General features: G+C 38.2%; 2 protein-coding genes across 3 annotated transcripts in view; both read right to left on the minus strand.

The window, feature by feature from the left end:
- immp2l (inner mitochondrial membrane peptidase subunit 2) overlaps positions 1–4,425 on the minus strand; it is a 138,895-nt gene extending 134,470 nt beyond the window's left edge. For both annotated transcript variants that reach the window (XM_053506396.1, XM_053506397.1), the window contains exon 1: positions 4,374–4,425. The gene's annotated coding sequence lies outside the window, so the exon portion shown is untranslated. The remainder of the gene's footprint in view (positions 1–4,373) is intronic.
- Positions 4,426–6,797: 2,372 nt separating this feature from the next.
- Positions 6,798–25,856, minus strand: part of dock4 (dedicator of cytokinesis 4) — a 107,883-nt gene continuing 88,824 nt past the window's right edge. Inside the window, exons 37-52 of the mRNA XM_053505832.1 lie at positions 25,337–25,485; positions 24,427–24,513; positions 23,382–23,486; positions 22,995–23,136; positions 22,656–22,822; positions 22,102–22,188; positions 19,241–19,417; positions 16,143–16,226; positions 15,915–16,034; positions 15,693–15,820; positions 14,029–14,149; positions 13,052–13,133; positions 11,685–11,809; positions 11,536–11,605; positions 10,773–10,834; positions 6,798–10,508 (exon numbers count right to left, since the gene is read on the minus strand). Coding sequence (XP_053361807.1) covers positions 10,107–10,508; positions 10,773–10,834; positions 11,536–11,605; positions 11,685–11,809; positions 13,052–13,133; positions 14,029–14,149; positions 15,693–15,820; positions 15,915–16,034; positions 16,143–16,226; positions 19,241–19,417; positions 22,102–22,188; positions 22,656–22,822; positions 22,995–23,136; positions 23,382–23,486; positions 24,427–24,513; positions 25,337–25,485 — 2,108 coding nt within the window. The 3' untranslated portion in view covers positions 6,798–10,106. The remainder of the gene's footprint in view (positions 10,509–10,772; positions 10,835–11,535; positions 11,606–11,684; positions 11,810–13,051; positions 13,134–14,028; positions 14,150–15,692; positions 15,821–15,914; positions 16,035–16,142; positions 16,227–19,240; positions 19,418–22,101; positions 22,189–22,655; positions 22,823–22,994; positions 23,137–23,381; positions 23,487–24,426; positions 24,514–25,336; positions 25,486–25,856) is intronic.

Genomic DNA, 25,856 nt, shown 5'->3' on the forward strand with positions numbered 1-25,856 from the left:
TTATCCATATCCTGCCAATTTTCTGCTTTTCAACCAGCGATTAAAAGCAATTTCATGAATTCCAGCTCGAGACTGAAGCATCGCAGCGACACAATTTGATCTGTAATAATTTTGCATCATTCCACGTGAATTCATCTGAAAATCATTCTTCTCACCTTAGACACACCCAGCAGAGGGTGAAACAAGATGCTCTGTTTAAATACCGAAATAAACTATGCGCCTACAGCGTTTTTCCGGAGGTCAAGAACCCTGTAGTTTTATTTGCACTTATAGTGTTGCATACATACAGTACAGTAAGAAAATAAATAAGCACACTATATGATGATCTTCACAGAATCTTAGCTGAACTCCAGAACTGATCCAGACTACATTCTAGATGTAGCTGATGTATGACTTCATGATATCCATAGTTATGTCTATACAGGTAGTACGAACGAGTTCTGTTCCAGGAGCACATTCATAAGTCGAATTTGTTCCTAAATCCGACAAAGTGAGTCTTATACACCTTTGACACGAATGGACGATGTAAAGCATACCAATCCCAACACTGCCATTATGCGACCAAAACCCATAACCGTGCCTAAGCAAAAGAATCTCACACGTCAAATGTAAAAGTGTTGTCTCTCCGCCTTTAAATCACGAAAGGAATCCCGGGCGCCATTTTGTCTCAGAGCTGTTTTCCACTATATTGGACTGTGAACTTTGTTTTGTTGAGTATTTTCCAAAATTATTCACTATTATTATTATTATTTTTTATCATTAGACGTTTTCTATCATTATGCTTCATTATGGACTCAATGAAACCAGTTATGAACTTTATGTATTTTATACAATCACTTACACACTGAAAATATCGTTTGTACAATCGCGGTCCATTCGCATCTGCAGAAATTCGCAACTCAAACGTTTGTTCGATCAGAAGTTTACATGCACTCATCATAAATATGGAATTTCATGGCAATATTAATTAGCCAAGCTCAAGTTTTCGTATACTGTTGTTAGTGATCATGACCGACCACATCTGATAAGTTCACCAATAGACCGACCAATGCACAGCCATGGAGTCAATAAGCTCAGTGCAGATCTGAGAAAAAGTATGGTGGATATTTGAAATCATGCATGGAGCCGTCTTTTAAACAACTGTCAGTTTCTGAAAGAACATCCAGAATGCCGCCCTCAGCTGAGAGTACATTAGTTCACATGGTCAAAAACACAGGAACCACTAAGACACAGGCCTACCATGAACTGGAAGCTGCTAGGACATCAGTATCTGACTGTCTACAGGCAAGTGAGATTTACATCATCGTGAAATGAAAGCCCCTTATCTAAAATCAACATCTTCATGCTTGAATAAAGTTTGCAGTTGTGTGTCCTAACTGTTAAGAGCAGCAAATCTTGGCAGCAAAGGGACTGAATACAGTAGCTGTGTGCAAGAATGTCCAATGTTCATATCAATGTCTTTCAGTTAATGCAAGAATTATATGGATACTATACAAATCATGACTTAGGGTTACAGGATTAGGTTTTAGGGTTAGTTTATTTATATAGCACATTTACAACAGCTATGAGACTGACCAAGGTGCTGTACACATAAAATAAAAATAAAAAAATAGATAGGCAAAGTAAACCCTAGTAGGCCAGTAAAAAAAGATGGGTTTTTAAAAGAGATTTAAAAATAGTCAGACTAGGAGCCATAGTCCGGATTTCAAATGCAAGTCATTCCAGAGACGAGGCCCAATTACCAAAAAAGCACGTCACCACTACGCTTGAATCTGGAATGTGGAATTAAGAGAAGGTTCTCGTCACAGAATCATAAACTTCTCAGGAGGGTATGTTGGTGCAGCAATTTAGATAAATAGATGGGTGGTTGCTGGTGTAACGATTAAAAAACAAATAATACAACTTTAAAATGTATTCCCAATTGAACAAGCAACCAATGAAAGGCCTTCAAAAACGGAGTCACATGATCCCTTTTTTTTTTTTTTTTAAGAGAAATTTAGCAGCAGCGTTCTGGACCAATTGAAGAAGGGCAATTTGGGATTTAGCGATGCCATAATAAAGAGAATTGCAATAGACAAAACGGAATTAAATAAAAACATGCACCAGGGTCTTGTCAGTGTGAAAAGGTTTCATTTTTGCAACCGTACAGAGCTGATAAAAGCTAGATCCAATTACGGTGGAGATTTGTTTACAGGATAGTAATGATTTGCCATACCATAATAGTCAAGAGAACTATTATATTGAAAGAATAATTAAATAAAATAAAAACAAATATTGTAATTAAAAATAGATAAAGCCAGTGAATGTATGATGAATTTAATTTTGTTGTAGTACATGTAACTTCACATTGCTTTTGTGACACAATATTGTACTGAACCTCTATTGGTTTCTGTGAAAATGTACAATTATTGTTAACTAAATGGGGAAACCTGATATACAGTACATATCAAAGATAGACAGTTACAACTTTATTGGCATTGTACCAGTACTCAGCAACAGACTGCAGTTCAGCATCTACCAGAAGTGCAAAAAGTGGTGTATCTACAGGTGCATCTCAATAAATTGAAATATCATCGAAAAGTTGATTTATTTCAGTAATTCAGTTTAAAAAGTGAAATTCATATATTACAAAGATTCATTACACACAGACTGACATATTTCAAATGTTTATTTCTTTCAATTTTTAATCATGATTATGACTTACAGCTAATGAAATACCAAATTCAGTATCTCAGAAAATTTAAATAAGGCAGCACACCGGCTTAGTGGTTAGCACTGTCGCCTTGTAGCTCCAGGGTCCGTGTGCATGGAGGTTGCATGTTCTTCACATGCTTGGGTTTCCTCCAGGTACTGAGTACATATTAGGCTAATTGGCATTCCCAAATTGCCCGTAGTATGTAAATGAGTGTTTGAGTATGCCTTGCGATAGATTAGCACCTCATCCAGGGTTTACCTTGCCTTATGCCCTAAGTGCCCTAACTGACCCAAACTAAAGCCCTTAGAATCTACAGGACAGGGAATGCGAGACACCAGACCCAACAAGGCAGGAATGCAAGACCGCTATCAGAGCAACCTGGGCTTGCATAACATCTCAGCAGTGCCACAAACTGATCATCTCCATGTCACGCCGCATTGCTGCAGTAATTCATGCAAAGTGAGCATCAAGTACTGAATGCTGTACATGTTCATACTTTTTAGTAGTCTAACAGTTCATATTATAACGTATAGCAATATATTTAGTATTAAAATATTTTTTTATAAATGCTCTGTGTGCCTATATATATATATATATATATATATATATATGGAGGCAGGTGATTCGCAGAGGCGACCCCTAAAAGGGAACAGCCATAATACAAAAAAGAAAATAAATACAAATTATATATATATATATATATATATATATATATATATATGCAGAATATTAAAACTATACACACACACACACTAAGGGCAACTGGAAAGAAAAATTAGCCTATTCTACATGTCTTATGGGCTGTGAGAGAAAACCAGAGTACCCAGAGAAAACCCACCAAGCATGTGTACATGAAAACACACACAGACCCGAGGCAGGATTCAAACCCTCTACCCTGACAGTGTGTTAACCATAACACCAAGGATGCACCACAAATAAATTCCTAGCCTTTCGACTGTAAAACTTGGCACAGGTTTTATACCAGATGCCCTTCCTGATCCATCCCTCCCATTTTATCTGGGCTTAGGTCTGGCACTGCATCCAGCCGCTTGGGTTTGGGAATTGAACCCAGGCCTCCCATATGGCAGGCCAGAAACCTGCCACTGATGCCTATTACCCAGCACAAAAGAATTACATGTACTTTAATTAAATTAAAAGGCAAATTAACACAGTAGAAGTGAGTGTGTTAGAGGATAGAAAGCACTAAAATAGGTTGAAATAATCACTCACTTTAGTGCAACAAGCTGCATGACCATGTTTTTATGTTTACTTTTTCACTCCTCTATTTATGTTATTTATATAAAACTCTGCTTAGACACCACGTGATAAATGAAACCTTTAGATTAAGTCATGCTTGCGCGCACACGACATCTGCGCCTGGTGCATGCACGTTCCTCGTAATGCGCGCGAGCACCAGGAACCTGCGTCTGGTTTACTGCACGTGCACAATTCCAGAGCCCTACACTACGCGCCGTGGCTAGCTAGTCATGCTAGCGTACCTTGCTAATATTACGCCAAGTGTCACACTATTTAACTGCTCTACTCGGTTCTCTGACGCCTTCGTATAGCTATGTTTGAAAGCGGTTCACCGCGGGGAGACCAACCGAATGTGTGTGCTGCGGAATAAATGAGTAAAGACAAGCGCGTCTCTAACCGGCGCCGCTCACTGTTCACTCACCTACACTGTGTGATCCGCGCGCCCTCCGTTAACACGTCATCACCACTCGACGGAGTTGTCCGCGCGGTCCTAAAGTGCGACAGGTTCAACCCTAGACTGTGCAGCACAGTGCACACACATGCAGGAATTAAATGTACACAATATGGACAAAATATTTGGGCAAACCTGTTCATTATTGAGTTCAGGTGTTTTAATCAGTACATTCATCCTCAGTAAAGGTTAATGATTCAGCACACCAAGACATCTTGAACAGTTCTATGCTTCCAACAGTTCAGATTTCTATTCCAACATGACTGTGTCCGAGATGACAAAGCAAGGACTATAAAGACATGGTTTGATTAATTCGGTGTGGAAGAACTTAAAGAGGCCTGACCTAAACCCCATCGAGCACCTTTGGGATAAACTGGAACGGAGATCGTGAGACAGGCCTTCTCATCCAACATCAGTGTCCAACCTCAATCAGATTTAAAGATTTAAAGAACATTATTAATTCTTCTTCTCACAGTTGTTATCTAAAGGAAAAGAAATTTAATAATCTACAAAAATAATTGAATAAATATAAAGAGTCCTAAAACAGTAAGTACCAAAAATATGACCCAAGAGCATTTGTAAATATTGCACAGTCATCTAAAATATGTATGTAATATTGTATTCTTATATGTAATATTTTATTACATATTTCTTGGGAAGTAATATTGCAATTATCATATTATTAATACGGGTAAGTATTAATGTTCTGTTGTGTTACTGTCAGTGAATATCCACATACATGTGTGTATGAGTTACAGAGAAGAGTTATATAATTTTATGGCCGTTGGAAGAAAAGATCTCCCGTGGCGCTATGTGGAACACTTGAAGGTAATCAGTCTCTGGCTGAAATTGCTCCTCTGGTCAGCGAAAACACTGTATAGCGGATAAGAAGGATTGTTCAAAATGGATTGTACTTTGGATTGAATCCTCCTCTTCACTACTATATCCACAGAGTCAAGCTCCATGCCTAGCACAGATCCGGCCTTTTTTTAATTGCCTTGTCCAGTCTGTTCCTATCAGACACCTTCATGTTGCAGCCCCATGGTGTCAATAATGTCATCTGGGCCCTTTTAGAGACTTAATGTGCTGCTATAAAATGTACTCTCATGCCAAAGCTGTGGACATTGGTCCAATGTTGACATCCTCCAGAATAGATAACATTGGTCCAATGTTATTAAAGTGGACTCATAGGTGCATGAATATCTGACAACTGGAATAAAAGTTTGAATCCAGGGAATAAGCATTAATGAGCAATAAGCCTTAATGATCCATTTTCTATACCACTTATCCTGTGCAGGGGTAGGAAAGCCTGGAGCCTATGCCTGAATACTTCGTGCATCCTGGATGTGGCCAATCCATCACAGGGCACAAGCACACACACCCTCACACATGTATTCACACATTACAGGCATTTTGGAAATGATTAGCTATTTAGCCCGAACTGCATATCTTTGGACTGTGGGAGGAAACCATAGTTATTATTATAGAAGTATATTTTATTGAGTCATCTATAAAAAAAAGTGGCCCAAAGCCAATCCTCTTTCTAATTCTAATAGATATTTCTGTAGTAATATTAATTAGTTTTTATGCATTACAAAATTATAGATTGCACATATTGACACAATATATATAACTGTAAATAACTGACACAGTTTTACAAGTTCCTGTTATTTGGCTAATCTTAATGGTAAACTTGCATTATTATTTTTTAAACCTAAAAACTGTTTATTTCATCCCATGTTTTTAGATATTCTGTAATAGCGGGTATTCTGTAATACCTGCATGCCGTTATTTTCAGTCAGAGCAGGCTATAATCTACTCAACTGGGGTGAGACCCCTCACCCCAGACAAGATGATGTTCCAAGTAAGTACTGTAATTAGTGACCTTTGGTTTCAACAACACCAAAATTAAAAATAAATTTTAGGCTGCTTTGTCTACGGCATGTTTCTCTAGAACGGATTGTCTGATAATGTCACATTTATTTACAATTATTTTCATGCCAGTGATAATCCTACCACTTTTATTGATATAGTCATATTTAAATGGTCATATTACAGTAGCGCTATATGCTATAATATGGAAAAAACAACACTTTTTAGGTAGTAAAGAAAACAATTCTCCACTAAAACTGAATCAAAATTGTTTTACAATTAATATGAAATGTATCCATTCTTTAAGCATAAATGAAGTGATATTAGCTTATGATTGATCATAACAGTTTTGAGTACTCGACTAATCTGGACCATGCTTTATACATTTAATTGTTTTTTTCCCAGTTATATTTAATCCAAAGTTCAGCTCAAAGGTTCTGTTCATGTCAATGTCAACGAGTTCATTAAATAACACAATTAATTAGTCACACTTTTAACTAACGTGCATCATAAGTGATTTTAATAGTGGAATGTTAATATGGTTTTATTCTTTTAACCATTTGTACATCAATTGACCTTTATTTAGTTGTCTAATAGTCAACATTTACAAATAAAAATTTTCATTGCAACATTCAAAGCCTATGAACTGGTTACATTTTCATATAAACACAGTTTGTACAAAATCTGTAACACAGGCTATATGGAATACTTTCATCCCATTATATGATATAAAGTACAACTTTACAGGTTCAAAAAATTGAAAAAAAAAAAGAAAAAAAATCAAACCTAATCCATACAAAAGGTGAGACAAAGTGAGAGAAAAAGAGAGATAATACAAGAATACTAGTTTATTTATCTAAAAGTGGTCACTAGGCAATCTATTAAAAATTACAAAATTGCCTAGAATGAGCAACTTCAGTAGCATCGGAGTATGTGAACACAACTGTAGCACTTTTATCAAGTCATTCATACAAGTAACATACTAATGGCCATCATTTACAGAGTCATGCGTTTCCGAGCCTGAATCCACTTTAGCTGCAATTACTTGGGTTTGCTTAAGAAACCAATGATCGACTTAAAACTGTGCTTCTTTACAAGAACAATAAAATTACAGTGATGGTCAAAGAACAAACAAACAAATAAACAAACAAACAGTTTAGCTGTGCAGCTTCAGTATCATTAGTAGTATTTAGTAGTTAACATTAGTGTCACTGATGTAATCGTTTAGGTGCTGATTCATCTTTTTTTTTTGGCACAGATTAATATTTCATTTGTCTTGCTGTGGGAAAAATGGCTTGAAATATTTTTTGTTAGTGCCAGAATTATTCAAATTACCCTGTATGAAGTTGAGCTGGATGATTATTACTCTGTCTTCCATCAAGCATAATTGAATATAAAATCAGACAACGTAAAGGGCATTTTTTTTTCTCAGAATATTTTTTTTTCTTACTAGGTGCAAACATTATAGTAACAATATGCTGACAAACAGAGTCACAGTAGTAGCAACTATAAACAAGTTAAACAAGCATTAAAATCTCAAAAGGTTGTGTCATGGTCTCTAACAATATTAATAATCATTCATAAAATGATTCAGGTTGGCAGATCGGCAGTGAACAGCTATTAGGTGTTTTGTCGTTCTTGCTGCTTTTTCACAAAATGTTTTTTTTTTTGGCAATTGTAGAATTTGTGCTGGCACACACAAGGTAAAATATTTAAAAGGAAAACTGACTTTTTAGGCATCGGTAAACATATAAACGGATAAATTTATCATTGAATGGTATTTGCCCAACCTGTGTTCTCAGTTTACAATATTATCACCAGTAAGATTTTTAAAAATACATTCTCTGAAGAGGACACACACCACCGTCTGTCTTCTCTGGAGGAGACAGCTATCCACACGGGACAGACACAGTATCCATAACAATAATAATACTGATTGTTAAGTATTGCAATTTCTTTTAGAACCGATTATCAGCATTTGTCTCGTTACTTGTTTAAACTCCAACACATGTTCAAGTCATAAAATCTTAACACAGCTTTAGGTAAATCTAAAAGGGGAGGAATGTTTAATCATGGTATGAAGGTGTCCTGCATTATCATTAAAATAAAAAAATCCAGGGATGATTGGCATAAAAAAGTAAAAAAAAAAAAATCTAAAAATAATGTTAAATATTTTACATTTTTTAAACAAAGTTCAAACATACAGAGCCCCTAAAAACACACATAAAAAAAACTTTGTGGTAGATAATTCTAGGATTTTTTTTAAAATTATTATTATTATTTGTTTGTTTTTACATACTGTAGATGTTCTTTTAGGGGCTCCGTGAAAAGAAGAATGAAAATCTAATAAAAATATCAGTACAGTGTTCCTTTAATTCCATGATTGTTGTGCTTTTGGCAGTCAGAACTGGTTTAATGTTTGTGCATGACCGCCTAAAATACAACTCCAAGTCAACAATTTTTTATTTTTTTCTTCTTTCTTCCAAGACAGCTCACCTACATTCTCAAATATGGCACCTTAAAAAAAGCCGTTTTGATCACAGAACATTTTGTTCACCAAATTCTATCAGCACACGTTTCTGAAATCACTGCAAAAACCAGTCTGGGACTTTGTATTCTTAGAAAGTCGCACTCTCGAGGAAACTAACACCGGTTATGTTGCTTGATGCTGTACATGCCTCATGCTATCGTACTCTAGGCCTCAGCGCACTGCATTAAAAAGCACATTGTCAAGCACAAGCATTCACGCGGCTATGTGAGCTCTAAGCTGCCCTAGCTACTCTCACCGACAGAAATGTTAATACTGTTTTGATTCTTTGGCACAATACTTGGAGACCACACGATTTCATTACATTGCACGATTAACGGTCAGGCAGGTTCGGCAGCTACAAGGCTACGTCAGAAAGAAACACTAAGAAATACTGTATGTAGCACCTTTCAGCCATTCCAGAAAGGACAAAGCGGTTAAAACAAGATGCAGGACTAGCTGCACATCTTTGTCCATGTATAAGGCCTAAAAAAACAAAAAACAAACAAAACAAAATGCTGTCGAATAAGCGTAATACTGTACAGATATGAGCTTTTGTACATCTATCAAAAATACCGGTATGCTTCAGACCTTTGCTCTAAAGTGGTATGTGGACCTGCCAGATCAAAAGACGAAACTGTAAACTATATGCCCTTTTAGAGTAGGATTCTAATCTCTTAACGGCTATACTTGTACACGAGTCTTACTAGCTATGAACGTATACTACCGGAAAATATGTAAGATATATAACGCTGAATCAGTTTCCATTCAGCTTTAATAATTAGTTGGTCATGAATACTTGAAGCTGAAATAACGTCATGCCGAGTATGAAGTGGATCATATTTAAAAAAATAAATAAAATAAAAAAAGTCAGGGAAAATAAAGATAAAACCCACCGGATTCTGCCTTTATGCAGGATATTCATTAATAACACACAGAAGATTGGGTTCATTGCTAAAGCAAGCAAAACAGCTACTGCAGTTTTTTTTTTAAAAGAAGAAGTGATTATGTTCACTTCAATAAAAAAAAACTGATAATAAAACTGTATGTTCAATATATTCCTGCTTTCCTGGCGTAACCACTTGGGTGTGGTCTAGTAGGCAAAGTCAAGTCGAATGATGATCGGTGGTATCGTTGTGAAGAGTATTAGTTTTAAATGAAGAAACATCCTCAAGACTACACGTCAACTGTGTCCAGTCACTGTGACTTAGTACTTACTACTAGACATTCACAATAACCTGGTTGAGCTGCATAGACAGTTCCAGGTGCGACTCCTGTGCTAAGGATAGATATTGTACGTGAATCTACAGCTGGGAGACTTTCCGCGGGGTGATCCTGTGCCGCGGCTCTGAGTTGATCCTCTGCGTGCGGCTCAGCTGAGGTTTGGCGGGCAGGTTGGTGTTGTCTGTGGCAGGCGGCACGGACAGGCTGTGGGGCAGTGGGGTGGCACGGCGCGGGTTGTTTCTTTCGTACACACTGTATGGCGGCGGTGTCTTGCTGCCGCAGCGGATGGCGTTCTCGGCAGGCAGGATCGCGGGAATGGACGGCTCAGGTGCTGCGTCGATGCCGCACGTCTCGGACACGCTGCAACGGCTGAGAGACGAGATGCCGCTGCTGTAGCTACCCGAGCGGGCGGGTGAGTGGGACGCTAAGCTGCCCGCAGGCAAACCGTCGGTAGGAGATGGGGTGAGGGGAGGGGCTGAGTTCTGTACGAGCAACAGGGTGGCTATTAATTCCTGAGCAATATATTAATAAGGATCATTTTAATTCCATTTTGTATATAGTACTTAAATCTTAATGTTTATATTTTATAGAAAAATTCACTATATGATCGTTCTACACGCATACAAGCTGTATGCACCATGACTACTTAAATACTCATAATGGATGTCTAATATCACAAGTTATGCATTTTAATTTGCATATCTCTTGTCGCATTGAGGTTCCAGCCCTCTGAGAACGATACCTACCTTTTGAGGAGACTTTGAAGTTGGCATAGGAGACAGAGACCTTATGTTCTTGCCTTGAGCCGCTGTTAAAGCAAACAAAACATACACACAGAGCAATATAACAACAGAACACCCACATCACGTCAGCTCATACTGTAGCACATAGGGTACAGTGCAAAGTTCTTTTTTGGATAATCACACACTGTTTAGTCGAGGAACGCTCAGAAGAGGAGTAAAAAGGCCTGCAGTTGCCAAACAAAGCAGTGCGGAGGTAGAGGTCAACAAAACTTGTCTCTCTCTCTCACTCCTTTAAGTTTACAGAAGACTTTTTCCCTGTCTCTCGCTTTTAACCTCACAGATACAGTATATCACAGAAAAGCTCAGCTTCTGTTGAGGTCTTTTTTGCTTTTCTCTTGCTAAAATATACTGTACAGTAAAAGTTTACTTTATCTCTAGGTTTTTCGCCACTTTTATAGGCTTCCTTTGCCAAACATGCATGCAAAAGTAATTCAATAAAATGACACTATAAATAAAAGCAAATAGTCATAAAACCCAAGAACACCAATGAGTCCCGTATGGATGTGAGGAGAACTTTGCACAGACAGATAATCAAAGCTCAAGACTAACCCTGAATGGAGTTATGTCATGGCAACCCTGCACAGCCGTGCCACCCTAAAATAAACATCTAAGCAAACATTAATCTATTTTTTTTATCATTCCTGAGGCTATTGCACAGTACTCTATGTGTGTTTTACTATATTTAGAGCTTAAGCAGGAGTCATACCGGTTTCTACCGTGGGGAAACTGGCCTCGCAACGGGGCAGACTTCCGTCTATCTGAAATGGCATCATCCTCTGCAAGGCAAGCAAGACACAAAAACGGGTCATATCACATTTCACACACCTGAGAGAGAGTTTTATCTACTTGGCTCACCTGCGTGGGGTCCAGAGGGTTGGAGAAAACGCCACTGCACAGTCGGTCTCTGGGGGAGAGACATGCGTTCTCTTTCGAATGCTTGTGTTTGTCCAGTGGCAGTGGAGACGCTGATGGGAGAGAATCTACAGGCGAGAGGTGAGTGTCATGGTGAGTGTTTAAAAGGCAAAAGGTGACAACGAACTGGAAAATTTACTATGGTAATCTACTGTATAGCACATACCATAACACACCTCAGTATTTAATGCAGGTGAGTACCATGAAATTCACCAAAAAAACAGTGTTGTATAAAACCATTTATTGTGTTTTATACGTCAGTTATTGTAGCTCCAACTAAGTAATCTGATTGGATGAGAGGAATTCCATGATAACAGAGTATAACAGCACTGGGACGTTTAATTACTGTATACAGTACAGTATGTATCACTCATATATGGTGTTCTAACAATCAATAACTACACAAAATTTTGGTCACGATCTCGACGCTTGCTCCTCTGTTTGCAGAAGAATGTGTGTGGACGGAGCAAAATAACTGGAAAATAAACCGAAAAAATCATGATATGTTGAGAATAATGGTGTTTGTGGAACTGTTGTATAAAAGCAATATCACACTCGAGGTGATGCTTTTGTATTAAATATCAGCACGTTGTTCATATAACAGCGGTGCTGATATTCAGCACAACAGCGCTCCATCTCGTGTAATATTGCTTAATTAACCTTTGGAGGGTAAAATGACTTTGTCGTTGATGTATAAATATAAATATATACATATAAATATTATCATTATGGTATATAAACGTGTGTTATATTTTGAGACAGGACCCTGGTACAGTTCGTGTTCCATAGTATTATAATACTGTACATGGTAGAGCCATAGTTTTTGTACCAATGTATGTACCATGGTAGAACTTTAGTTTGTTTCATGGACTATATAAGCAAATAAGTACTCTGGTACTGTCAAAAATACCATGGTACTATATACCATAGTAAAATTTCTTATGGAAAAACAGCACCTGGTTCATTTATCGCACTGCCATATAACAAAATAAGATAAACAACCAAATCCGCTAATCTCAAAAAGAAATAATAATAATAATAATAATAATAATAATGAAATTATTTGTCACATGTACAATACCTTACAGCACCTGGCAGTGCTGGGGCTTAAGCCACTGATCTTCCGATCAGTAACCCATAGCCTTAATCAATTTAGTCAGCATCATAATGCAGTAAATATACACCCACTCCTGGAACTCAGTATGCTAACTGATGATGACAAATAAAAGATTTAGCTCAGTCAAGTTTCACTATAGTTTTCTATACTGCAGCTTGATGAATCACAGAGTGTGATCTATGCATCCACTCACCTCTATTGCTTGAGGGAGCTGAATTGTTTACATTATGGGAGCCGGAGTGGTTCGAGCTGAGGCTTGAGGTAGACGGACTTGGCTGTGGAAAGAAAAACAGCCAATGAGCAGGTCAACATACAGTAACCACTATATACTGCAATAACATTTTTATTTTATTTTACAATAACAGTGATGTTATAATTCATGACAAATGAGAGTCAATTCTTCTTTTTACATTCATTTCATACTAGATGTAAAATAATAAAAGTGCCGGCGTTTTTGTTCACATGGGATAAAATTTTACACTCATTTGCTGTTAAATAAATTAAGTTTTTACACATTACCGCAAAGTGCGAGGAATGACGGTGTGATATCACGTTTATTAAGTAGATTTCAATTGCACATTAAAAAATTTTATACAGCGCCATCTGTTGAATTTTGAGAAAAACTGATGATTTTTTTTCCAGGTCGATATTTTGTATAAGTACAAAATTTCAAATTAGCATGTCGTCTCTTCCTGTGGGACGATTGTGATAAAACAAAGCCTATATGTTACCTCATGCTTGGCCAAATACACCTGTGAAAACTCTATTAAAATCTGTTCCGTAGTTTTAACGTGATGCGGGCACAAACCAACAGACAAACAGACAGACCAAAATTTAAAAACTATTTTGATGTGTTCTTTTACTCATCTTACGTCCCCCCAAATATTTTTCTCGCGCAAAATTTAGATAGAATAGATGATCAGTTAGATCATCAACAGAAGGTTGTGGACATGCTTTTAGATTAGGAACCAGTGTTTGAATTACTCTGTCACGTTAGAGCGAAATTCAAAGTATTCAATATGTATCCTTTCTAAAACCTGATTATATGTCCAAGGAAAATGACTAGAGTTAGGAATTATGCTTTATATCATATAAATATACAAATAATTTATATATCGACATTGTGGTATAATGATCTGCCCCTCTAATTGCACAAAAAGATGCACACACCTGCATGTTAAAAACTTCATCCGAGCTCTCTGACTGGCCTGTGATGTTGCTCACGTCGTTGGAGGCCTGTGATGACAGTGAGGATGACGAGTAGCGATTGACAGCCGGGTAACTGAGAGGGCTGGAACAGAACAGACACATGAGACTTAATGCAAATGGACCAGGCTTGGAAAAATGGCACTAATCTGTGCTGTTCCTGGTTGCTGGAGTAGAATGTTTAATGCTGCAAATTTTGTAACTTTAGTATTAAGATTTTGCTGAAAAAACATGCAGGAAGTCTACCTTTAAAGCTTTAATTAAAAAAACAATTGTTCACCATTTATGTACATTAATGATGTACCTGTAGTACAACCTATTATAGTGTCCATTTTAAGCATTGGATTTACTTTCTTGAAAATGGCAAGAAAATTTTATATTTTGGGAAAACAGGCCAAATCATTGTAACACTAACTGACTTTCTATTATACTCTAAAATAAAATAATAATAACATTTTTTAAAGAATAACTGGTTAAATAAATGTAATTCATGTGTCAGCTTGTATATAAACCTGCACTATTTTACATAAAAAAACAACTGTTATTAGTCCTTATTGAGTTCCCTTGCTCTGCTGTTGACTTTATAATATTTTTGTTGCCCTGAAAACATGCATATATTTATATTCTATCAAGTTCTGGTAGAAAAAAATTAAGCTTGTAATAAAACTTTATAAGGCTGTTTGAGCACCCTGATGAATTTCACACAAGTAGTGTGTATGCTTAAGGATAATATTTAATTTGATTAAAAAAAAAAACATTTACTTATAAGTCCTTGTAAACACGACACAATAATCTGATTTCAGTCCCTGTCCTATTACCTTTATCGCTTAGTTGAATTTCATACACACCATAGGGAACATAACGTATACTAATACAATACAAACCAGTTAACTTACTTATACAATACAAAACGAAATACATATATATCTCTCTGCAGAATTAAATGTGCTCCTCAACTCTATTTCCACCAAAACTGTTCGTCGGGAGCTCCACAGGGTCAATGTACATGGCCGGGCTGCTATAGCCAAACCTTTGGTCACTCGTGCCAATGCCAGACGTCAGTTTCAATGATGCAAGAAGCGAAAATCTTGGGCTATGGACAATGTAAAACATGTCTTGTTCTCTGATGAGTCCACCTTCACTGTCTTTCCCACATCTGGGAGAGTTACGGTGTGGAGAAGCCCCAAAGAAGTGTACCACCCAGACTGTTGCATGCCCAGAGTGAAGCACGGGGGTGGATCAGTGATGGTTTGGGCTGCAATGTCTTGGCATTCCCTAGGCCCAATACTTGTGCTAGATTGGCGCGTCACTGCCAAGGATTACTGAACCATTTTGGAGGACCATGTGCACCCAATGGTTCACACATTGTATCCTGAAGGCGGTGCCGGGTTGTTGCACATCTCCCATGGCCTGCACAGTCACCAGATCTAAATATTGTTAAGCCACTTTGGGGCCGCAAAAGGAGGTCGTACACCATACTAATGAATTATTGTGGCCTAAAACCAGGCGTTTCAGTTTCATTGTCCAACGCCTGTTTATATTCACTTATCTCAAAAGTCACCCAAGACACAACAATGCTAAAAATTGGTCCAGTGAGCTTCATTATCAGATATAAAATGGACACAAACCTGCGGCGTGCCACTATTCGTCCTCCGTCTGGACTGATGGCGTTAGGGACAGGAGTCCTGCAGGTTCGAGGACTGCCATTGGCAAAATGCAGAGGACTGACACGCACATACGCAGGAAACTCCTGTGGCTAGAGAGAGAGAGAGAGGAAAAGGAGATTGTGTTGGCTGTCTCATTAATTCTTTCCCATAATGTGAATGTTGTACGTGTCTGTCTAAACTGACCTGTATGCCCAGACTGGATCGCATCACGTGGAACTGATCGATAAGTTTTTTGTGCAGCGGACGCATGTCCTGTGGGACGAATTTTTCGTGCACAGCCAAGCCATACTCCAGAATATGTGCCTGAGATAGGGAGTAGATGTGTGTTAGAATCAAGACAAAATCAAACGCATGGTTAACCACCTTTATCTATCAGAGTGCATAGAGCTGCTTTTGTGGAGTTAAAATTACCTGCTCAAACATGAGCTCTCGGAGACGGGTGATCTTATCTCCATCCTCCGAGTGATTGGAAATGTAATCTTTTCCAAAAAACGCCTGAAAAAAATATACATTTTAATGAAAAGAAAACCTAGACTGGAAAGGGGACATCCAGAGTTGAATCACTGTGGGACAGAGAATGTGGAGACGTTACACATGTTCGGTGATGCCTAAGGAACTGCTTAAGCTAATTTAATCCATTGTGCCATTCATACGCTGCACAAAAAAAAAAGTCATATATATTGCCTCATCATATTATCAAACCTAGACCTGACCAACTGAAGCAACCCCAGATCATAACGCAGTGGCCTCTATGCATGATGTGTGCATCACTTCATCCGCTACCCTTCTTACCCTGACACACAAATCACTCTGGAGTAGTGTCCGAGTAGACACATCAGACTGCATTACCTTTATTGATTAGTCTCAATAACAAGTGGTTTTGTAATGGACACACAGCTGTTTAGTCTCAATCCTGTAAATTCTTATCACATTCTGTGTGTGGAAATGCTCTTACTTTCACTATTAAACATAGCTGAGATTTTTTTTTTACTGATCTTCGTATATATTTTTCTTGTGACTACATTTTGTCCTCAAAATTGACGATTTAGCAATATCCTTCTTGTTCTTAAACCAATCCCAGTAATTTCAGCAATCTCCCTAGTTGTTTTCTTTGCTCGATACAGGCCAATTATTTCCCCTTCCTGAAGCATTGTAACATATTTTTCATGATCATGGGGTACGTTTTCCAACATGGTCATTTAAGAAACTAGAAGCTACCCACTGCATCAGTTAGAGTCGATACAATCAATACAATCTACACCACAGCCTTTAAACACGTTAAGTACAAACAAGGGTTAAAATGTTAGGGTTAGACTGGACAATTTTTACATAATGTACATAATGTAATTTTTTTTCCCAGCTAAAAGTTTTTAAAATATTTTTCTATTTATATTTTTTCTTCTTATTTCATACTTAATTTTTTTTTTTATTTAAAATTTTTTTTTTTTACTTTAATTTTTTAGGTCATCAGCGGTCATATACAGTAAGCATTTCACTTTATATCATATTATGTATGACTGTATGTGACAAAAAAAAATTTTCAAGTTCAATAATTTTTTATTCTTTGTTTGAGTAAAATGTGAAATGATGTAAATTAAAAGCACGTACAAAATAAAAAAGACTAATACAAATATACTTGAATGAGAAGATTGAGTAACTTAGAATAGCACTTGATGCAGTGCATCCTTTTGCTTTGCATTTTATAATTTTATATCATGCTTACAAGCCCTTTGAACATTTTAAATTCATAAAATTATCTCAAAGTTTTTGATGATCGAATGATTTCTTCTGTAAAGGAAATGTGGCCAGAAAATTAAGTTGTGCAAATACTCATCGTTTACCTCATCACCATAAATAAGAAACAGTTTTGGGGAATAAGCTATGTCTTACCAAGATGGTAAGAATTTTTTTCTGTTAGTTTTATTAATAACGGTAATTATAATAGTATAGGGGTCATACTATTAATTCATGAACAATGCAATAATTTTATATTTAAGATCAGACATGAATTGCATTTCAGGGACTTTTCATATAATATACCATGGGTTTATCATATTATGGCACTTGGGACTTACGCGCTCAAGCCAACAAACCTTAACACACCCCTGTATCATTACTACTGTACACATGCAACAATGCTAATGCTTTATCACCTCTAAAGAATGCCAAATGATCCAAAGCTAACAGCATCCGTTCTCAGTGTATACAGCAGATCCGTATGTCTCACCCCGCTGCGGTGCATGCTAGGAGTCCTTCCGACAGCACTTCCCTTTTAATTGCTTCAGGCACGCACATGACAGGCTAACACGCTGTTGCCTGGCAACTGTCTAATACTCTATAGTCTGAGAGGGTAAAGTATAGTCATTAAATATCCACGACAGGCTTTTCACAGGTTTTACCCACACGCAGCAAACACACTCTTCGCTTTCCATCCTTTTAGCCCGCGAAGTCTTCTTGTCGAAGAGGCTGAAGTGCAAATGAGTATCTATAATCTCATCAGCACACAGAACGGGGGGCTCGGCTCATTATTAATAACTGTGTTTATTTCATCGACGATCAAAACTTTACTCAGATGACACGTATTCAACAATACATTTCCTTAGATTTACATTTATCCCTGTAAAGAATTTTAAAAAATATATCCGATATACAGTACAGTACACCCTCCTGGCGTTGCTTTAGACTTTTAATCGATATAATGGCATATAATTAGATGATTTAAAATCAATTTATTGGTAAATAGTGTAATTATGCAATCTTGTTTCCATAAACAGAATTATTTTCATTTTTTATAAACATTGAATTTTAAGATACAGACATTCTTTTCTTTTTTTCTCTGATCTCAAAGCTGGAGGTCAGTCATTCCCCTGGAGCAGAAAAGGTTAAAGGTGTAACTCAAAAGCCCAGCAATGGCTACTTGATAATGCTTTGGGCTTGAACTCACGATCCGAGTCACAACTGCCCGTTAGTGAAATCTTTTTTCTTTGTTCAGGCCAGAGTGCCGTGATTTGGTGCCGCCGGAGCAGAGAGGGTTAACGGCTTTGCTCAAGAGCCCAACAGTTGCAGCATGGTGGTGCTCTGGACTGAACTCATGACCTTCTGATTAGTAGCCCAGAGCCATACCTATTAAGTCAGAAAGCAGTAAAAACGTCACACAGCCCAGCACCAATCTTCATTTACGGTTCAATCAAGCAGTCTACTAATCTATTTATCTATCTGAAGCCTGTCTGGTCCAGAGTCTAGTTAAACCTTTGCTTGATTTAAGCTGAGCCTCTGTCTATAGACTAGGGTGCTAAATGAATAAATGAAAAACTGTGCTGGAAACCTGATATACTGTACTGTACATATAACGCTGTTTTAACACGTTTTTATTCTTTGTTCAAATGTATATCGGAGAAGATCTGGTGGTTCAACCAAATTACTGTCTATTGTCCTACTAAATCACAATTCTTGTCAACTTATATTTTATTAACTTCATTAAGCATGCAAGATGGTAGTGGTGGTGGTACCTCCTGGTAGCGAGTGAGTCCACCGTTCACGGCGGCATCGATCACGCCGTTCAGGCACATGGTAAGCGGGTTGATGTTCTGCATCTGCCTCGTCTGGCACTGCGCAATTAGCGTTCGCAGCTGCAGAGTTTTATTCTCAATCACCTCGCTGGCGTTCTCCAGAGGACTCATCTCCAACTGCAGAGCACACACACACACACACACACACATACTGTACACACAGCTCACACACCAGCCGTGAATATCTTGGTTATCAATTCAGAACAGTACAGGGTGGCTGTACTAATGATGGACGGATCCTGGTATTAGACCATCAGAGATAATATCTAAGGATAATATAGCCTTGAGCATACGTATATATGTGTATATATCGGGCTCAAGTGTATTATAACCTCAGATCTATATACGTTATATAGAATACGTCCAAATTCTATATTTAATGAAATTATATGATCATACAGTATATATATATATATATACTCAGCAAAAAAAGAAACGTCCCTTTTTCAGGACTGTGTATTTCAACAATAATGTTGTAAAAATCCAAATAACTTTACAGATCTTCATTGTAAAGGGTCTAAACAATGTTTTCCATGCATGTTCAATTAACCATAATCAATTAATTAACATGCACCTGTGGAATGGTCGTTAAGACCTTAACAGCTTACAGAAAGTAGGCATTTAAGGGCACAGTTCTAAAAACGCAGGACACCAAAGAGACTTGTCTACAGACTGTGAAAAACACCCAAAGAAAGATGCCCAGGGTCCCTGCTCATCTGCGTGAACGTGCATTAGGCATGCTGCAGGGAGGCATGAGGACTGCTGATGTGGCTAGGGCAATAAATCGCCATGTCCGCACTGTGAGACGCCTAAGACGGCGCTACAGGGAGACAGGAAGGACAGCTGATCATCCTCGCAGTGGAAGACCACGTGTAACAACACCTGCACGGGATCAGTACATCCGAATATCACACCTGCGTGACAGGTACAGGATGGCCACAACAACTGCCCGAGTCACACCAGGAACACACAATCCCTCCATCAGTGCTCAGACTGTCCGCAATAGGCAGTCCATGAGGAGGAGATGCACTGCAGTACTTCAAGCAGCTGGTGGCCACCAGATACTGACTGGTACTTTTGATTTTGAGCCTTCCTTCATTCATATTTACACATTAAGTTTACTGAAAGTAAAAACAGTTGAAAGTCAGAGGACGTTTCTTTTTTTGCTGAGTACACACACACACACAGTATACTGTACATTGCTCAAGGGTCCAAAAGTGCCACTCATTGGGGCTCATACCAGGGGACCCCCTGGTCAACAGTACAACACCTTAACCACTGCCCATATATACAGTGAAACTTCGGATTGCGAGTAACGCGGTTTGTGAGTGTTCCGCAAGACGAGCAAAGATTTAAAAAAAATTTGACTTGGAAAACGAACAAGTCTTGGTTTACAAGTACCGTGTATCATGTATCACGCATGGGCTTTTTGTTTTGACAATGAGCGTCACGTGATCACAATTGAGCCAACGGTTCAGAAAGGTTGAAACGGTTAGAAAGGTGAAAAAAATTAATTCTCTCTCTCTGCTCAAGGTTTAGCCTGCTCTTTGTGTCTGTGTGCACACACAACACACACAAACACAGACCCCTCCTACTTTCGCCTTCATAGACACACACACTCTTTCTCTCCGCTCTACACAGAAACACTGCCCTGTCGCTATTCTTTTTAAAGATAAAGTGCAGGTTAATTTGTGTTATTTTTTACAGCAGTGATTCTGTTAGTGTGTCGCTCAATCGAGTGTCATTAGAGACATTTCTTGTTTATTTTTCTAATGAAACAGTGTTTCCATTGTGGGCACACATGTGTGTGAAAAGAGTGGAGGAAGGGTAACTGTGTAAGACGAGAAGAGGGAGAGGGGGAGCTTACTTTAAATTAACACACACACACACACACACACACACACAGCGCCTGTGCGCACAAACAGAAACACTTATCTGTCGGGATTTATTTTTACTTTTTTCAAAGATAAAGTGCGGGTTAATTTGTTTTATTTTTACTTTATATTTTGTGTTTATTATTTTTATGTATTTTTTGGGGGGCGGTGGAACAAAAAATTAGATTTTTTATTATTTCCTATGGAAGAAAATCGATTTGGTTTACGAGTGTTTTGAAATATGAGCCGGCTTCCAGAAGGAGTTATGCTCGTAATCCAAGGTTCCACTGTGTGCGTGTGTGTGTGTGTGTATATATATATATATATACATTTCCAACCTCAAAAATCACCTATTAACAAGCAGCACCTTAGATTAGAGAAAAAAAAGGTTTTACAGATCATAAGTAGCAGACACATCTCAGTATCAACTGTTTAAAGGAGATCATCACATATTTTGGATCGTCTTCTGTATTGCTTTATAATGTAGAGAGAAATAAAAATCAGGAACGACCATAGAGTTTTAAACTTTTGAGCAGTAGCAAATATAAATATATATTTTTTGCATCATCTGCTTATCTGAATCATAAACAAAACATGATAACTGACTGAGAACTGAGATGTTTGCTTGTATGGCCGAAACAGTAAAACTTATGTGTCCAAAAGTATTGAACAGAAATGAAAGACTTAAACAAAAAAAACTAATAAATTGAAAGTGAATTAAAATAATTTTCAAGAAAAAAAGCTAACATAAATATAAACATTTTAAAAATATATTTAATCCATTTTCTTTTTGTTCTCACTTATTTTAATGCACTTTTTTTTTTGACCCACGACTGAACTTCATGATGCCTGCGCATTTTCATTTCCTGCAGATTTGCAGATGAAAAGGAATAAAAAAAAGAGATAAGAAGATTCCTGGCCGCTCACCAGCTCCCGTTTCTCCACCTCGAACCAGCGAGATATGCCTGGGAGACTCTGCGCCAGACTCAGCGTGGTCCTCTCCACCCACAGACTCTGCGCGCGCACACACACGTACACACGCACATACACACACTCCGTCATCGTTTATAGAGCAGACAGAGTGTAGACCCTTTAACTCTGTGTGTGGTATAAAGATGGCCAGTGTGCTCTGTGTGTCAGGGGAAACAGGGAAACGACGGCTGATAGTGGAGCTGAATTGGACGTGTGTGTGTGTGTGTGTGTGTATTCATATAGTACGTATGTATGTTTGTATGTGTAAACCTGTAAGATAGAATGTGAGCGTGTGTGCCTACAGTATATGCATGTTTGGTTGTGTGTGTGTACATGTTTATAAGAGAGACCGAAAGAGAGAGAGAGTGTGTGTGTGTGTGTGTGTGTGTGTGTGTGTGAATACACGTGTGTATTGAGGATAAATATTGTACATGTACATGTCTGTACAGGCATGTTATCTTTGAGTGTGTGTGTGTGTGTGTGTGTGTGTGTGTGCGTGCATGGCTAACCTTGAACTCATTCTCTTTATCTTTAGTACCCTTGTGAAAGGGTCTGTCATAGCGGAACCTCCAGATGTGGTTGACTTTGTAGAAGCTCTTGATGTTGCTTGGCACTCCGTCTCTCTGCAGCACGTCCTGATTCTCTGGGACGGGAGTGACCGCGTAGATCTGCAGGTCTGAGCCAGCGTCACTTAAGGAACACACACACACACACACACACCCTCTCCCCATTTAGAAGAACATGCATGGCATGATGAGAACCACATCAGGTTGCACCTCTGTTCCTAATAAAGTGGCCACTGATCATATAGATCTATAGATTTTAAGTGCGGACACCACGGAGGATACACTGCGCCTCGGCCTGCAGTATGGTCTGGTCGGGCTGGTTGGCGTGCTGCATGGCGATGGCGTGAGGAAACTCGCTCAGCATCCTCTGCTGAAACGCCTCCAATCGCTCGTAATCGTTCCCTCGACACACAAACTCCTTATTCTGTACAACACACACATACACACACACACACACACACACACACGAGAAAACGAGAGGCCTGAGCGATGTGACTTAAGTCATCGTCTCCATGAGCTCCGTAATTTAGGACATACTGTAGGACTCATTGTTTGGTGAAATCTGCCACCTAGTGGTTTAAATATGAAACTGCGAACACAATATAAAAAAGGAAGGCGAGCTTTTAGACTCATAAAACAGCTCTATTTACATTATACACTGATATTTACCCGTAAGAAGAAGGGGAACTTCTTGCCGTAGAACCCAATTCTAAAGAACTCCGGTTCGAGCCTCTGTTGGTTCATTATCTTGTCGTAGAGAGAAGCCTCCATCAGCTGGGAGAAAAAAAAACAAAACAAAAATGCGAATGGAAATTCATGTGTAAAGCTACACAAATGATTAACTTCAAACATGGATTTTTGGATTTGCCATGTTGTCCATCAAACCGCATAATGCATGTGTTATATACAGTAGATATGAATAGACACGACTTATTAAATTTAGAATACTTCTGCTCGGTGTCAGGAGACGGTCCTATCTCTCTGATATCACTATAAATAGACTCATACAGTACTCCAGTACTTGCCTGGTGCACCAAATATCTATTTATTTAACATCAAAACCGTTTATCCTGTATTCAGGGTTGCGGGGTGCTGGAGCCTAGTCCAGGAGACTTTGCGCACGAGGTGGGGTACCAATCCTAAACAGGGTACCATTCCATCACAGGGCATGGCACACACACACAAACACACACATACACACACTACGGGCAATTTTGGGTATGCCAATTAGCCAACTAGGAAACTGAGCACACCCACCAAGCACGGGGAGAACATGCAAACTGATCAGAGAGAGAAAAAAAACCATTGGCTCAGTTGATGCTCGGCAGACAAAGCGTATACGTACTATTTGTAATATTTGCATCTTAAGACCTCGCTCATTTTTTATTGAAGTTTTTTTTCAGCTGAAAAAATTGATACACACTTCAACATGAAAAATATACGCCTGTCTTTCGACGATCACATGGTAGCATTAACAATAGTGTGACTACTGACGTGACGTGGAGGAAACATAATACTACACATTGCTGCCATAATTCAATTCAAACTTTAAAAAAGCGCATAGATGATATATACACAAAAGATCATTAATATTAACAGAAGTGATCAGATATTATAATTCAGTTGAGATATTAAAGCAGTTGAGATATTGCACAAATTGGCCAGGGAGCAGGAACAAATTTATCCTTGGAAAAGCTGAAAAACCTTCACTCACTCTCATTTTGCTCAGGTTCCTGTAGTCGTAGTAAGCCTCGTACTGATTGGCCAGCTCTCGGCAAAGGATGATACAGTTCTCCCAGCACTGCGAGGCAGAACAGCACATCAGTTAACATCCAGGTTTAAAGTTTATGCGCATATTATTTAGCGCATATCTAAACATCAACCACAAGGTGGCAGCATACAGCACAACACTAATGTAGCATGAAGCATAAGGCTTTTTTTTAGCATACAGCTAGTCAGGCTGGACTACAAAAAAATGTATTTGACCATAGTCAGGAAAAAAAAAACAGGTTAATCTGTATTTGTAACTTTTTTTAGTAGTGATCAAAGAAATCTTATTTTTTAACATAATTTCAGTGTTAATATTTATTTCAATAATCATACCTTTTCAAATCAAAAGTGACTGAACAGAAAAGCTTTCATTCTATAGACAGAGTGAATGTACCACATGCATCTGTGGCAGGAAGTCAAAGCAGGCAGCGCTCTGTGGGTGGGAATGTTTCGCGCTAACACACCACCCTGTCCTGGGTGTCTGTGAGGACGTCATGTATGAGGAAAAAACATGAATAGTGTTTTCCTATTGGTGGGTTCCATCACCCAGTGACGGAGCATGAGCAGCCGTTTCAAAAGAGCAGCTCTGGGTTTCAGAGGAAATGTATAAGCTTTACTTTGTCTAACTAGTAGTTAAAAATATATAATAATAATAATAATAATAATAGAAAAACAAAAACTAGAGTAAGTATAAATTATGTGTCAGGAAGGTGGTTATTATGGTACAGAATGATAAACAGTCTAAAATGTTCCAATAATTTTGGAAAGCTGAAAGGGTATGAAACAGTTAAAGAGAAAGAGAGAGACACACACACACACACACACACACACACACACACAGTGATAGAGCTGACCTTCCCCCTGTCGAAGTTATGGATGATGGTGAGATGTAAACACTCTTTTCTCTGCCACTCGCTCTGCATGGGGTAGGTGAGAAACTCCCTCAAAGGCCTCTCTGTCCACTCCAACAGCTCATCATACAATAGCAGAGTGTAGGCTGCCTCTGATCCACACACACACACACACACACATACACACACAGTAAATACACAGAGTACATACACGTGCATAGATTCTTATTGGGAAAAAAGTTTAAAACTTCTTATTGTTAAAATCAACTTTATAGCATTTACAGTAATAGTAAATGTCTCAGTAAAATGTATAAAGAAAAACCACGATAAAAAATAAGGTTAAAATGTATGAAAACATATATAATTACATTACATCTAAACATATGGTTTACTATAGTTTCTCAAATATATACTGTAGGGAACCTCACAATACCAGGCAAAGTGTTTGGATATATAATATACTGTAACGTAAGCCCACGGGAAGAGACTATAGAAGTTTCTATAGTCTAGTTCATGCTAGTTT

The sequence above is a fragment of the Clarias gariepinus genome, chromosome 10 (genome assembly GCF_024256425.1).
Source record: "Clarias gariepinus isolate MV-2021 ecotype Netherlands chromosome 10, CGAR_prim_01v2, whole genome shotgun sequence".
NCBI lineage: Eukaryota > Metazoa > Chordata > Actinopteri > Siluriformes > Clariidae > Clarias > Clarias gariepinus.